This window comes from Eutrigla gurnardus, assembly GCF_963514095.1.
Source record: "Eutrigla gurnardus genome assembly, chromosome: 10".
NCBI classification, from domain to species: domain Eukaryota; kingdom Metazoa; phylum Chordata; class Actinopteri; order Perciformes; family Triglidae; genus Eutrigla; species Eutrigla gurnardus.
In genome coordinates this window covers 4,918,316-4,934,874 of record NC_139924.1, presented here as the reverse complement: position 1 = coordinate 4,934,874, position 16,559 = coordinate 4,918,316, and the positions used below count along the sequence as shown (strand labels likewise).

The following is a 16,559-nucleotide window of genomic DNA, read 5'->3' as shown; positions in this document are numbered from 1 at the left end:
GAACATCTTTTTGCTTAATTGAATGTTCTTTTCTGTACTTTGAATTATGTTGGGCCTCTTTTGCAAAGAGCCTTTCTGGGGGTCGAAACACAATGAGGTATGCGGATTTTAAATTCGGGGGGAAAGCAAGCACTGGTAACAGACCAGTCGGTATCCACAGATATCCTGAGAAAAAGTTGGATAGTTGCATCCCTTAGTGTCATTTCTTTACTCCTTATAGAGGTTGTGGCACAGGTTGAGATGTACTGTCTAAAAGACTCATAGACATCTACACATGCAAGTAGCCAAAACAGAGGACACAGATGGAAAAAAGACTAAGCATCAAATTAACCTGAAAGCTCACTATTTGCCGTCTGATTGCCACAAGTTTATTAATGTTGGACGAGAAGTGAAAAAGGAGGTTGGGTGAGATGTTACATCACTGTTTGTGTAGACAGAAGGAACACCTGGTCACCATGCTCCATAACAAATAGGAATAAATAGCAACAGCAGGATGAGGGACGGAGAGAAGGGGAGAGGTGCTGTGGATGCAAATGCCACTCTTTGCATCACAAATGATCAGCCATCTTCACGGCTTGTAAATAAACACGCACAATGAGCACACCCCACGCCCCGTGCCAACACACACATCTTTAAATATCCCGGCTCTGACGACTGAGATAGTACTGCTCATCACATTTATGCGTGAGCGAGCCCAGGCTAAATTTGCAGGCAGGGAGCCGACTTACGCAATCCTCCCTGGTCTCCCCCTCCTGTGTCTATACAATGGCTTGAAACCTCACAGTTCTCCAACCGTTTCAGCCCTCCCCAGATCCAACTCCCACACTACACACTACAACTCCGGCACTATTCCTGTACCAGCCCCCGCCGCTGTGCCACGAAAATACCAGCACCTCCAAGAACAGACGCCAAGCCTGTCAGAGCATCATCACATCCCACAGGACAGCTGGGGGGAGGAGGGGGGAGGGAGGAGTGGAGAAGGAGAGCAGGTGGAGGGGTGGGCAAGGATGGGATGCCGAGAGAGAAGAGTCAACAACAGAGGACGCAGTTATATCCTGGCAGATCAGCTGTAAACCACTTCTCTTTCTGTTGATCTGAATGATCTTCTCTGGAGGTGTTTCTTGTTATATTACAACATTTATGAGGACCACAGGCTTAGAATTACTGCTTTATTTGGAGTCACACTTCAACGTATAATACCGAAGGAAATGAAAGACTTGATTTTACACCCGACATTTAGCATTTACTTTTAATGACTTATAAAACGCCCTCATGTAGCTGTAAGCAGATAAAAGTGTTAATTATCCTCAATGCTGGTGTGTCCTATATAATATGACTTCCTACAACATAACAAGTACTGTACATTAATAAACACTTGAAATGTCCATATAAGTGTATAACTACATTATAGTGTAATAAACCATTTAGTACATATTTTAAATAGTGCTTATAAAAGCTAATACACATAAACTAAAACAAAAACTAAAACAAAATCAGCACACTAAAAGGATCATCTGGCAGTTTTAGGAAGATGGCTCGGTGTATGATTATACACACAGAGGTGATCTTTACCATTTTAGCTCGATGTAACTTTGTGACGCCATTCAGTGTTTTTGTTCTTTCTGCTATTCTTTGTTAACTATTATCTGCTCGGACAAAACAATAAATAACATTTTAAAAAGGGGACTACAATAATTTTGGCAATCCTTATCTTTTTATTCAGGTTCATTTTAAAGACTTGGTCGATCATTTAGTGAGTGAGGTTCAAGGTTGACCTTTAGGACTTTCTCCATGTAGGTGAGGAAGCAGGCGGGTAGGTGGTAATAAAGATCAGAGTAATTAGCAGGTAGGCTCAGGTCACTGAGGTCGAGGCGTTGAGGGGGGGGGGGGCACAGGGTTCAGAAACATAAAAATAACACGAGCAAGCAGACACTGAGAAGAATCTACGGGTCCTTCCTCTTCTCTGTCACAATGTAGATGGTTGCTGAGGACGACCTGTGTGTACTCACACCATGAACAGGAAGTGATGTTATTTATAGCAGAATGTGTAAAGGACCTTTCTTGGCTGATGTGTGAGTGCTTGTGTGTTTGTGCATGTGAGCACCTGTGTGTGTGTGTGTGTGTGTGTGTGTGTGCGTGTGTGTGTGTGTAACAGGGAGGAGGATACAGATTGCGAGACTCAGACAGTTACTAGAGAGAACAGGAGGGGAGAGAGCGAGGGATGGATGGAGGGAGTGAGGGAACGTAGTGGAGGAGGGGGCAAGTGTGTGTTGACGCTGTACGTGGCGTCAGTGCGATAAGAATAGAGATGGTGCGTGTAGCGCTGCTGAGACAAACCTCACACCCTCAGTGGGGCAGGCAGTTCTGTGTGTGTGTGTGTGTGTGTGTGTGTGTGTGTGCTGATATATTTTCCAGCGTATGCACATGCATGCGTGGACGGGTAAACTCTTTGATTTTTGTGTAATTGCTGTGTAGGCTGCCATTTCATTCATGTTTCATTTCATATTTCAGTTTTTCAATGTTCTTGTTGAGACAAAAGGAATGAGGACACCTTTAAACTAACGCGTGTAATTATGAAACCCCTTTTATTACAATATGGAGAAGTTTATTACATAATTACATGATGGTGCTACAGGAGCACATTTTATATGTCCTCTGTGCAGCTTACATAAACTTTGTTGTATTTTCTTTAGAGTTCTGAGCTGAAGACCTTGTTTGTCGCATCAACAAACAGCTCAGTTGCTTCTTAAGTGGAGACCCTCTTAACGAAAGGGTCTTCACACCATCAGGAACTGAAGCAGCCACTGTGGAGGAGATAGGAAAGTATAAAAACCTGTGCAGGCCCAGGTCAGTACATCAGCAGACTACAGAGCAGATTTGGCCGGATACTCACAGAGTTGATGCCTCTGTCTTTCACCTCCTGGCTGGTCTCAGATTCATACAGAGCTGAGGAGGAGAGCGGAGGAAATGATAAACCGTTCACACGAGCCAGCAACTCTTCTTCTCTTCTAATATTTGTAGTGGTTTCAGTTATTCATTCTCACTGTGCTGTGTTGGCACGTTTTTGTCAAGTTCATCATATTCATAAAAAACACAAAACATTTGTTGCATTTGCTTTGTGTTGTTTGGAGCTACATTCTTAGCGTTGACATTTGATTTCTAAATCAACATTCATATTCATCTATTCAGCCTGTTTAAACACAGTATTTCTGCATGGATCCAGATAAACATCAGGATACACAAATATTATTGCTATATAATTAGTTGGTTATGTAGGATTGTTGCTGACTCATGATCCAAACATTTCCAATAACTCCAACATTTACTGAACAAAGGTAATCCAATTAATTTGCTTCAATCCATATTTGTTGGCGTTTGGCCTTTAAAAAACAACATTTTAACTGCAGCCAAAATCTGGTGATCATGATAAGTGACTTAATAACATTCATTCATGACACCTTTGTAGGGCTGAGTATCCTTTGAAAATGTTCTATAACAATACCTTTTTACCCTTTTCAATACTTAACCACAAACCCACAAAAACGCTAAATAGTTAATTTAAACAGTGTGTGTGTGTGTGTGTGTGTGTGTGTGTGTGTGTGTTACCAAAAAGCTTGCGCATCCTGGTGACACATGACACAAAGCCGTGGAAGGGCAGGTGAGGCTCTCCAGATGCAAAGCGCTCAGACAGCAGCTCAACAACCTTGTTATCACACTGCATCCCTGGGACATAGAAGAACCATGGTGACCTGAAGAGCAGTCGGTCGTGTGTTTGTGTGTGTGTGTGTGTGTGTGTGTGTGTGTGTGTGTGTGTGTGTGTGTGTGTGTGTGTTTGGTGTGTGGGGGGGAATGCATACCAACAGCTTGCAGAGCTGTACTGAGTTCAAAGGGACTCATGGTCCCAGAAGAGTCCTCATCGAACTGGAAAAAGATGGACTGAAAAAGAAAGTCAGAATGAACAGTGATGGCACAGCTCTTCTTCAACACACACACACACACACACACACACACACACACACACACACACACACACACACACACACACACACACACACACACACACACACACACACACACACACACACACACAGCTCTACCTGCAGATGGAGCAGACTGGACAGCAGGGCTCCTGCTTGTTCGCGGCCGAGGCTGCAGCGTCCTTTAGTCTGCCAGCAGAGTTGAGGACATCACAACAGGAAGATAGTACAATAAAGTTACGAGGAACCAGGGTGAACGTGAACAGCGGGGCGGCAGGATGATTCAACCGGAAGACCGGGGGTTCGAATCCCTTCGTCAGCAAGCATGTACCCCGCTGAGGCGTGACATAAGCAGAGGTCAGTGTTAACGCATGAAAAACGTGTCATGCCTGGAGCCAGATCAGACGCGTACACAGTAGAGTCAGGAGGAAGGTGAAGTACACGGTGTCTGGAGAGTGCAATACACTGACAAAAGGATACATCCTCTCCGAAGATGAGCTGTCTGCATGTCTCGAGTGGCAGATGGTAATCTTTGTCAAGAGCTGATGACGGGAAGAAAGGCACAGATTGATGCAGAGAATGAAAACAAAGGTTTAAATTGGATCAAGATGAGAAAAGGTGAAGGTGAGGACAAGCGTCCATCTGACTGCAGCTGTGAGCTTCTGTCTAGACTGTTGACCTCCGTTGCTGCACCGGGCCAACTTTTGAGGGAATGTGTCACTACTTTGCTCCCACCTAGTGGCCGTTACGGGTACTGTACAGTCACGTATAATGTGTGCGGTGAAGCTTTTATCAGGTGCAGCTTAAGCATAAAAAAAGGAATGGAGAATCCAACCTGTGTTGAACAACTTCATGAGCTGCTTGGCGTTCAGTCTGTCATCCTGCCAGGAAAGGAAGAGGAAACCCGACCATCAAAGACCCCGAAGTTACACTATGATGAGGTAAAGTAACGTATTGCAAGGAAGAGGGCTTCTTACTGGGCCAGCATCCTCATCAAACGTCTTCAGAATTCTCACTTGATCCTCCGGCGAGATGGGATTTGCCATAACCTGTTGGACACAAACGCACCAAACAAACATAAACCTACGTACTCTTGGCTGCTATTGGCCGTTGTTGAATGTGCATGGGCGAGGCCCCCAAACTCACCGGCAGGAAGCCGGAGGAGCAAGTAAAGTCCTCTGTCCTGGAACACAAAGTCCACACCACATTAGCTCATGAATTATTATTTTATACCGTTTGAATTTTAAACACAGAAATAATGTTTGGTATAAAGTCACGTTATGTGTACTTGGCAATAAACTCCTTTCTGATTCTGATCCAAAAGAATAGCACAGCGTGAAAACACTTAAAATTCTAGAAAATGTACTTAAATTATCCAGAGTAAAGTTGCTAATTATTCATAGATAGATAGATAGATAGATAGATAGATAGATAGATAGATAGATAGATAGATAGATAGATAGATAGATAGATAGATAGATAGATAGATAGATAGATAGATAGACTTCAGAGGGGCCTCCTCTTAATTTTTAAGTCAAATCATAACTTTATATTCTTATTGGTGACCTCACATAAACGCCAACCTGAGGTCTAATCAGCGAGATATTAAGCATCATATTCAGACACTAATCCTTTCCTCCTGTAAATGACCTCAAACTTGTAGTCATGAACAGGACGGTTGTTTTGGTGTCCTGTCGTACCCCAGAATGTTCCCGGTCTTGGAGAAAATGCGGACAAAGAAGTCTCCGGGCTGGTTGGGTCGATAGGTGGACGCCACGAGGTTGTAGTTACCCGGGTCCAGGTGCAGCTTCCTCCACGTAGCCCTGTGGCAAGTTCATTATGAGTTACATGTTTGTCGACATTAATATTCATGTTTTTATTGGCTGCCACCCTCAGGGCCATGATCAAATATTTATATATTTTTACATATTGTAAAACATTTATAACAACATTTTTTTGTTTCAACTAAAATTGTATTTGATTCTATCTTAATTTTCTCACCAGATCAAGAAAAACGACTGACATTACTTATCAAGCTTTGCTTTTATTTGCCATAGCAACACTCATTTCTAATAAGCAGTCATGCCTCCTCACGGTTGACCTTTACCTCTGAGCCTTGTATTTCCCAGAGCGACCCACGGGGCGATTTTTCTTGAAGAAGCTTTGGCTCAGGCATGCACCCTGGAGCTGTATCAAGAAACATATAATTTCCCACTTAACCAAAGGGATAGCTAAGAATATAAGATCCTTCAACATTGAAGCAGATAATGAAAACTCACCTCGGGAGGAACCTGCAAAAAATAAGAAACACAAAGAAGAGTGTCAGTTTATTCAGATGCAGAATAAAGGTGCAGAGACTCAAAATATTCAATGAATCAATGATTTAATAAAGGAAGTAGGTGTGACCTTGTAGATGTGGAACGCTATGTAGAGGAAGTTGACTTTATCCTTCTTCCTGCGGTTTTTCTGCAGCAGCTCCACCAGAACGCTGCACTGTTTGCCTTTCTCCTTCTGTCTCTCCGCTCTCTTCTTCTCCTCAGGGCTCATTGGCTCTTCATCCTCGACATCCTCATCATCATCATCCTCATCGTCCTCATCGTCCTCTTCCAACTGGTCCTGCTCTGTAAGGACCAACTGGAACTGAGGATTCTTCCAGAACGATCCTGAGGGGCAAAGAGGTGCAAGGAATAGATAAATGACCCAGGGAGGGCTTGAATGCATATTTGTGCAGATCTAAATTCACAAACATACGCCTGTATCTCCGGCTGCCGCCAGCAGAGCTCCCCGGCACCCAGAGTCCTTCGTGTTCACTGATGGTCCAGGTCGACGGGGAGGCGGGAGAGGAGGTGGAGGCAGGCGTGATTCCCTCCTCAAGGGTGTCAGGACTCACACTGCAGAGCTCCACCACGTCAAACAGGCTGCAGAAGTCCTCAGCACTGATCCTGGGACAGGGGATAACCTCCCTCAGAGATCTTATTGTTGGTATGTTAGTACTGTACTTTAATACAGATTCATTGGACTTCACTTATTCACATTACAAAGTAAAACACTAACAGGGAACATTTGGCTGCACAATTATCATTGTTCTTTAAGTACTTTAAGTTGATAATACTTTCATACTTTTATGATGAATGCAAGACTTGTTAAGTATTTTACTACACAGTGTAGTATTAGTACTACTTAAGTAAGTAGCTTGTGTGTTTAAGTATCTGCTACGTACCAGAACTCTCCATCTTCTTTCTTTTTCAGCTCAATCCTTTCCTTTTCAGCTTTGACCACGGCGTCCCACTCCTGACCCCTGCAGTCCCACGGACACAAGCAGAAACACCATGAGTGTGCTCTCTCTCTCTCTCTCTCTCTCTCTCTCTCTCTCACTCTCTCTCTCTCTCTCTCTCTCTCTCTCTCTCCTGCACAAACAGGAAGCTTCCTCACTTGTCACTCCAGGGTCCGCGATACTCAATGAATCCCCAGGGGTTCCTCAGCCTCAGCAGCAGAGTCTCATCTGAGGCTTTCACCACCTGAAAAGGAAAAAAGAAAGGTTGCTTTGTCAGTTTTTGGTTTTATCTCAGTTTTTGTATTCACACTAAGGGCTGAACAATCGCACCACAAGGTCGGTTAGTAGTTGTTCTGGAGCTTTCAATGGTATCACATGGTCTTCTGCTGTTCCCAAGCAGCACAACATTTAAAACACAAGTCTTTAAATTGCTCAAAAAATAAATAAAAGGGCATTTGAAAGACCATGTTATATGATCTCCAGAATATGGACTCATGGATTATATTGTGATGAGATGGGCTGATCACGGTCATCATGGTCACCAGGACGGCATGGGATCATTAGATATTATCGAGATTATATTATTTGAATGAGATGGGATTAGATTACATTAAATGAGATAAAAACATATATATTTAAATTACATTAGATTAGATTCCATTTGATTCAATGATTTGAGATGAGATAAAACGAGATTAGATTCCATTTCAGTGAGATTATGTGACATTGAGTTAGTTTAAGATAAAAATGAAAAATGGTTTTAGAATAGAGGTCATAAGATCTGATCATTGTAGAAACATCAGAACTACATGATGCAAAGAAGAAGCTCAGGGACGCGGCGGCATCTGTGTGTCATACTGGCCTTGTCGGTGTCCGTGATGGCGTAGGCGTGGCCCTTCACCAGCCCGTTTCCTGTCACTTTACCAATCTCAGTGGCGCTGCTGGCCTGTGAAGACAAAGACAGGAACTCGAGTGGATCCAAAGTCACATCCGGCTGTGTGACCTTTTGGAGGATACGTACCTGGATAAAGCAGCTGAGCAGGCTGCCTCGAGACAGGGCGGCGGTCAGAGACCTCCAGAGGACTCGAGGGGTACGAGACGACACCTCCAGCGAGTACGCTATGCCACCCGTGAAATCCTCCATCCCCTCGGAAATGTTGCCCCCCTTCAGGCTCCCGTAGCTTCCAACTAACCTACATAGGTGAGGAAGATTATTTTTGTCCGTACAGTGTAGCGGCACGCACAGACCGACAGGAAGAGAGTGGGTGTCTCAGACATTACAACCCAGAAACATATGTTTGGTAGTGGCGACTGACTTGGCATAGGCTTTCTCCACCAGGGCGCTCCAGTACTCGTTGCGGGTGTGAGAGTAGCTGAAGAGCAGACGGCCTTGGCGTACCGGCAGCCTGTCATCCACAACCACCTCCACCCACTCACCATACTGCCAGAACTGCACGGGGACACACGGGGGGAGGGGGGTGGGAAAACCCAGCAGACATGGATGTGATGAATCAGGAAAGTTAGCCAGGACGAAGGCAGAGTGTAAAACCGCCTGAGCTTTGTGTCGCAAATGTTTCCTTTTAACCTGCAACCACTGATTTGTTGTGTTTGTGTCCACTTGAAGTGCAACATTTGGTCTCTTTTAGCTCTGATTTTGGTTTTCACTGACTCCTGAGGGAAATATTTGGCTCCTCAGCTGCTAAATGCTGCTTTGGTGCTGAGAAGGTGGATTTATTTTCCGAAAACAACCAAAAACGACACTCTAAGAGCAGTGAGAGTGAACCAAAATGAAGTTAGGGCCAAAAATAACAATGTCGGAAAACATGAGTAATTATCGGTGGGTTCATCGATATATAGCCGTGTTTCCATTCAATTGTCAAGCAGATTTGGAGATAACTTCTAGAGGTTTCTTGAACTAGAACAAGTCGACATGACGATCTAACTGTATGGACGACAAATAGAGAGGACTTTTAACTGTTCTTTCATCTCAGGTTTTGTTGCCTCATCCTTACTTGGTCTGGTGTGATCGGTAGTTTAGTTTAATCACTCAACCCAGATAATCAAAAAATAATGGGAGCCCAATGCGTACAACTGAGTGTGAAATATATCACGTGACATATTCAAGCACCAATCAGAGATCAGGAAACAGAATGAGGGAAATTACAAATAAAACCGTTCCGTCTATAAAAGGACACACTGTTCTCTTCCCTCCGTTTATTGAACCACCTCCGGAGGCAGTTACTGGTCACGACTAGGGGTGTGTACTGTACCGCTAATCTGTGTGTACACAACAGCAGTCGAGAGCAGGTCTGCACTGGCCTTTCATAGCTGCAGCTGTGTGTGTGTGTGTGTGTGTGTGTGTGTGTGTGTGTCCAGGATTAGTCCCGACCTGCGTGTCTGGACTGATCTCTCATCAGCCTGACAGGGCAGAATGAGTTTCCAGTCCGTCCTTCCTGCTTGTTAAGTCATGTCACATTCTCCCTAAGGCCTCTAAAGGTCCGTCACTCCGGGCCGAAGTAATCACCGAGCAGAAGCTGTAAAAGTGATCTCCATCCGACTGTGAGCTGAGACATGATTGATACGTCTAATAGCGTGATATCTTATGTATCTGTGCAGGTCAGAGATGATGAACTCTCGAGATCAGAATCATCTCCTATTAAGGTGATGAAGATTAGGTTTCTTTGTGTTTGAGACGAACCCGATCGCTGGTCGAACATCGTGGGTAATGTAGGCGGAAGAGTTTCATCAACTTAGTAGAATTTATGAAATAAAAACGGCATCGCTGGCTATGCTGCATCAATTTTCAAACTGTCCATCAACAATGTGATAGAAGGGCACTGTTCCTTTAAGGCCCTGTTAGATGATATCATCTTTTCATTGTGCATTGTGTTACATATTAACATCAAGATATTCTGGAGCATGAAATAAATAGAGCCACACCTCTAAACTGAAATAGATATTGTAGTTGCAATAAATGATTAAAAGGTTTTGCTTTCCAAAAGAATATAAAGCATCACATCCAGGGTAACATGGGGCAAGAGATGAGATAGTACTGTTCTGTGTTGGACACGTTACCCTAAAATGGAAGATCCCTGCATACGGCTCAGACAGGCTTTGGTTTGGTGGCACCACCTTCACAAAGAGTTTGGGGTGCATGGTGAGACAGGACAGCGCCGCCAGCAGCCAACAGTTACCTAATAAAAGACGAAAAGAGAAACACATGAAGCTGGCACGGACACAAATCAAGGATTGGTTCAAAATATCACATTGATTAAAAAGCCAGAAGGAACCAGCCTCCCGTCAAGTGTGATTCATGCTTTCATCAATGCTTTTCAGGCAGGTTAAGCTCCCACACACACACACACACACACACACACACACACACACACACACACACACACATAATAAACCACATTCCTCTGCGACAGCAAACATCTGTTCCATGTTGTTTCTCTGGAGATGTTGCAGAAAAACATCCAGAGATACAGTTTGAAAGAGAACATAAAAGTGACACATGAAAGAAGATGAAGAAGATGATGATGAAGAGGACGAGGACAGGGGAGTATTGATCCCATCGACATATCTGCACACAACTGCTGAGCCACTAAATGTAGGAATCCCAGGAGGAAGTTTGCTGTTGTGCAGAAAACAATCTCGGAGTTGACCACAAATAAGAAACACCCGGAGCTGCAGAGACCGGAGCCGAGTCTGTGGGCTGTTAACGGCAGGACTCTGGTGGCGTCTGGACCCCTTCAGATTTGGGGTTTAGGGAACACAGCGTGCCCCTCCTCTTCCCCCCTCACTGTGTGTTTGAAGTTTGCTCCCTGGGGCTAAGCGGGGCAGACATCATGATATGAAGTCATCCCATTACAATGTCATAAAAATAAATGGGAACAAACTGTTTTAGCTTTTGGTCACGTGGATTGAACTTTTCCAGGATGTTGTGCAAAGGCCATGTTTGATTGAAAATGCAGCATGACCTATAGCCCTGCTTGTGGTCTCTGGGTGGGGGGGATGAGCAGCGTGGGAGCTGTCCTGAGGCGTACTCACCCAGTTGGCCCTGACAGATGTCAGTGGTGCCAGTCGTGCCCTCCACAAACACGGCGTTCTCGCTGGTTTCCTTCAGAGACGGAGCCAGAGGAGGACAATGAGCACGAACAAGCACACGTGACAGGAGAAGACGTTTTCAGAAAAAGGCCCCACATTTAATCAGTCAATCATACATAAAATCAATTAACGACAAATTTGACAAATATTTGAAATCGTTCTTTAAGCAAAACATATGAAACTATCACCAGTTCCTACTTCTCCAGCGTGCATGTTTACTCTTTTTCTTCAGTTGTGTGACATTAAAGTGAACATCTTTGGGTTTTGGATTGTTGGCAAAACAAGACGTTTGTAGGAATTTGAGAAAAAGTCTAATTTCAGACTGCCCTTAGGTGTGCATCCTAAGTTTCTATCTTTTTCAAACAGCTTACACAATTTGTCCATGTTTTATATCACTTTATAATCATACAATATAATATTTGCCTGTTTAACCACAGACACACCTTCCAGCTTACAGATTACTGTAAGCAAATACGTATGTGTGTAATGTATCTGTTACTCTCTCAAGGATGCTCAGGTAATTAAACCTCTGCAGGCACTTTTCATGGAATTCCTCTGAAGAAGCAAAGCCAGGAATACACCTCACGCTGCCTGTTTAAACGTGTAGTTGAATGAGTTTCTTGCAGACAACTTTCCTTGATATTCAAACGTCGGTCCGCCTGCACAATGTGTTTCCAGTGTTGGCAGCATATTCTCAAATGCATTTATTAGGCTACAAAATTATTGATTAAAACGCCCAACAACATCTGGATAACAACTGGCACTTTACACACGAACACAACTATGTCTACCTTGGGTCTCTGCCACTTGATCGCCTTTTTTGGATCCGGATCTTCCGGCATCCCGATGGACTTCTGCTCGGGGGGAAAGGTTGGATCGTCGAACAGCTCTCCGGACTTCAGACACTCTTCCATCAGAGTCTTGTAGTCTTGATCCCTGAACTTGATCGGGCTCTCGATGGAGCCCAGAGGCGCGCCCATGTCGGTCGCCATGCTGTCAGTGAAGTTGCAGTCAAACTCTTCATCGGCGAAGACGTGGAGGGAGCCGCCGCCGCTTAAATAGATAACAGCGCGCACACCCACGCACGCACGCACGCACGCACGCACGCACACAGCTGGCTCTGCCCAGCCCGGAATGGTATGCAGAGCCCCGGGGCCGCGGAGAGCTGGAGTCGCAGTAATAACACGGTGCCATCAGCCTCTTTGATCCATCATCATTCATCACCATCGTCCAGAGGGGCGACGTCATATATCAGGACCGAGTCAGAGCCAAAGGCCACGACAGAAGTCTCCAGAAAGCCTGAGACAAAGGTCCATAAACAGTCATTTACTATTTGATATTATTGATGTATTTGTTTTAATCATGTGTGTGTTTATATGCCTAAGTGACTATATATATGTATGGCTAACCTACGTATATAAATACTATTTATGTATTAATACGAATGATTTATTATTATTTTATGGTATCTTATTGGCTACTGCTCTGTTTAGGCTGCGTACAAAGGCCTACACAGTGGATCAGAGGCGATCCCGTCAAGGGTCTCAACCCGCCGCTAGGTGTCAGTCTTCCCCACATAAAGGCTCAGAGCAGCACAGACACATGGAGGGCTTCTATGGAAACGGCGGTGATGATGATAAATAAGGCCGTGAGGAGAAAGACATCTTTAAGAAAAACAGAAACAAATCAGGGCTGCTCAACTGACAGTAAAAAAATATTATGTTAATTTTTCCTGCGTACAAAGAAGAAGCACACAAGAAATAATGACCACAATCATCAACTAGAGGTTTTGTTGTTTTGTATTGTTTGTCAGCTGTAGAAGATGATTTATATTGTTTTATGCTAAAAACACAAAACCATAAATTGTCTGAGCTTGTAAGTTGTGCTCTTTGCAAATGTTAAATAATGAATCCAACTTTTACCACAACCCATTAAAATCTCTCAGTCTTCCTTCTGTCCAGCCAACATTTTAATATATCACATGAGCTGATAAACATGTTGATACACAATATGCTCTCAGTTATTGAATGGTTATGTTTGGTTTTCTCGTGGACAGTCTAATAAAAAGGGGATATAGTATTTAACATAATTCATACACGAGGTTCTTTGTTAGAAAGATTAATATACAATGTTTATTATAAAGTATGTGTTTTCTATTAACGAAAAATATGGATTGCAATTCAAGAAGGATAACCAGCATTTGCTAGATTGATATGAACACGGGGCTTTATCAATGTTAATAAATAAGTTATAAGTGCATCAAAGATCAGTTGAAATCAATGAGAAGGAACCTCTGATTGCAGGGTGTCCTCCTCCAGCAGAACACTGCTTTGTCTTTGTTTTTAGCGGTTCATCAGCTGCTCGTAAACCTCTGATGTGATAGAAAAGTATGGTATTAACGATTAAAGACGAGATGCATTGTTGTGGGAAAACCCCTTTATTAATAACTTTAACATTCATAACTGCAGAGGGGAGCGGATTATAAGAAAGTAAGAAATGACTATTCAATAGGCGGATACATTTTACAACCTGGCAACCCAAACGTTCTTCTATTTAAAGGTATATGTCTGATGTATTTATTAACTATTAATAAAGCCAGTATTTACAACTGTAACACCCAGTAGTTGTAGTTCTCTTTAAGTTACAGCATTTACGATGATCTTGAGACATGTGTTTAATGTGTTTCTATGCTGAGTGTCTTCACTGCCAGACTGGATGCGTGTAATGGATTATTCATAGGGACTTCTTTGGCTGTGATACCTTTACTGACCAAACAGTTTTCGGAAGGTTGTGTTTTTGGACCCCTTATAGTCCACTTGTGATCGGAGCTGAAATAATCTGAAGAGGACATCCAATTACCTTCCCCTCGCTCTCTGCCCTCTTGTGTCTGTCGCCCATTCTGTTTCGGTGGATATCCAATAAAGTGTGGTCCCGCGGTGCTCAGCGCAGGCCTCTCAGCCGTCCCTCCATCACACGCCTGATTACACGGAAGACGTGAGACTGACCGGGAATAAACAAACAAGAAGAATAGCGACACAGATCCGCCTAATGGTCACCATTTATCTCCATTCACGGCCTCTCCATTATGTCCGTATGCTCTTTGAGGAGAGGATTATAGGAAGCCTCGGTGACAAAGGTCAGAGGGCCGAGCAGACACTCCCACACATCCACGACCTGCTCTGATCCCACGACCCCGGCACCAGCAGCCCCCCGGGCCCCTCTCCCTCTCCCCGCGGGGTAACCGGCTTTGTCCCGGCCCGTTTTCTGCCGCATCACTCACACTCATCCCGGAGACGCCGCTCATGTCTGGGAGCTTATTTTGTTTCATCATCAATACACTTCAACACTTGAACTTCAATTTATATTTTCCACATGAGTCTTGTTCATACTGAGGCATATATGCAACATATTTATTCGGTTATTTAATGGTTAAACTAATGTTGAAATTGGGGCACATCATCACTTCCAATAAATTATATATTCTTCTTTTGTTCAACTTTCATTTAATTTATCACATCCACGATACTCTCTATCCTCAGTACTAATATTATAGTATGGCATGCTGTTTTATTAATCCTATAGTTATTGTGTTGAGGGATCAGTTTATAAAATATGATCTATTGTTAGAGATGAAGCAGGCCTGCAGTATTTGAATGCTCCAGAAACCAAATGCTGTTAAATATCAGGTAGTAATCTGATAATGAAACACATCACAACCTTTACTTTTCAGGCTTTACGTACAGTTTGCTGATAACTCTGTACTTGTATTTCAGTAATATTTCACTTTTACTAGAGTAAAGACAGATGGTGCATCAATAACATTCATATCACAAACTTTTTCAATGAGTTATTCTGTCCCATTTTAGTCCCTCGGGTTCTGTGCTCTCAATGTCTCCTCTAAGTAACATCAACGACCAGATGCAAAGCGTGGAACATAAAGCGTTCTATAAGAAGAAGACATTTGTTGTGGTTGTGGAGACGTGGTTAAAAGCTGCAGTTTACCTGCACTCAGGCCTGCAGGGAACAAACACATGAAAGCATTTCACCTGTCATGGGACTGAACTCTACCTTCTAACCTTACTTTGCATGCTAGCAGGTAATGTCTTTGACCCCAGCACTGTCAGTGTGTAGGAGGGGGCAGTGAGGTGTCAAATCCAGTTTTTCCTGCACTTTCGGACGTTTCTGGGCTGGACTAGAAACAAAACTGACTTACCTGAATATATAGGTTTGTGTGTGCACATGTAATTACCTGAGCAACTGAATAACTGTGTGTGTGTGTGTGTGTGTGTCAGGTTCACAAGGAGGGTCACCAGGTGCAGCGAGCGCAGAGTGATGTGTGTGTGTGTGTGTGTGTGTGTGTGTGTGTGTGTGTGTGTGTGTGTGTGTGTGTGTGTGTGTGTGTGTGTTTATGAAAGACAAAGAGAGTAACAGCCGTTTGAAGAACAGTTTGTCGGAGAGCGTTTCGGAGACGGCAGATGTTTGATTACATCATCTCATCCATCTTCTTTAGGTTGTTATTTGGTTGCACTTTAGTTCACCCTTGAATAAACAATACTGCAGGTGTAGGCGGGATTCATCAGGATGTGATGGAAAATTCTTCTCAATATTCAATATTCAGGTGAAAAATCTATTTCTGGAGCTCAGCGTACATATCGATGATGTTCTAAGCCATTAAGCTACACCTATTTGTACACGGTGTTAATGTAACAGTGAGCGTGTCATGTAGGCTGTCAGGTGAACGCCGTTCACCGTGTATTTAGGTCGCCAACAGCTCCACGTGGCTCAACAGGATGTTTGGTTTTCACACCGACTGTCCCTGTGTGCAGACTGGTGTTTAGCACATCCTCACACATCCTGCTGCTCTTACTGTCTGCTGGTATGAACTGAGCTGCTCTGACAGGCCCACTCTGAGGAATGATGTCATGTCGTAATATATCATTGCACCGCATTTCATTGGATCGCATTGAATCATATTACATCATATTGCATCGTATTGTATCCCATTGTATTGTATCTTATAATTTTCTATCATATCACGTTATCACGTATTATATCACATTGTATTGAATAAATTATACTTGATTATCACTTCATTTCATATTTATTGTACCATGGTATATGGTATTGTGCTGTATTGTATCATATTGTATTGATCTGTATTGTAAAGTATCATGTTATATCTATAGTATTGTATCTATTGT

The 16,559-nt window shown here is 43.4% G+C and overlaps 1 protein-coding gene across 1 annotated transcript; it reads right to left on the bottom strand.

Annotated features, from left to right (window-relative positions):
• Window positions 1-2,628: 2,628 nt before the first annotated feature.
• Window positions 2,629-12,376, bottom strand: capn12 (calpain 12). The gene is made up of 21 exons (XM_084019740.1): window positions 12,150-12,376; window positions 11,302-11,371; window positions 10,327-10,445; window positions 8,568-8,701; window positions 8,273-8,444; window positions 8,114-8,197; window positions 7,410-7,495; window positions 7,198-7,275; window positions 6,729-6,919; window positions 6,366-6,640; window positions 6,085-6,158; window positions 5,678-5,800; window positions 5,124-5,160; window positions 4,955-5,026; window positions 4,813-4,858; window positions 4,458-4,519; window positions 4,098-4,166; window positions 3,858-3,936; window positions 3,607-3,723; window positions 2,894-2,946; window positions 2,629-2,804 (listed from the first exon to the last, which is right to left on the bottom strand). The coding sequence occupies exons 1-21, from the start codon at window positions 12,348-12,350 to the stop codon at window positions 2,778-2,780; spliced, it is 2,169 nt and encodes a 722-aa protein (XP_083875866.1). The 5' UTR covers window positions 12,351-12,376; the 3' UTR covers window positions 2,629-2,777.
• Window positions 12,377-16,559: the final 4,183 nt, after the last annotated feature.

Coding starts and splice junctions, on each gene's coding strand:
- capn12 (XM_084019740.1), bottom strand. CDS start 12,350: ATGGCGACCGACATGGGCGCGCCTCTGGGCTCCATCGAGAGCCCGATC. Junction 8,702..10,326: donor CAGGGATCTTCCATTTTAGG/GTAACGTGTCCA, acceptor GTCCCCGTGCAG/TTCTGGCAGTATGGTGAGTG. Junction 4,859..4,954: donor TTGATGAGGATGCTGGCCCA/GTAAGAAGCCCT, acceptor CTTTCCTGGCAG/GATGACAGACTGAACGCCAA.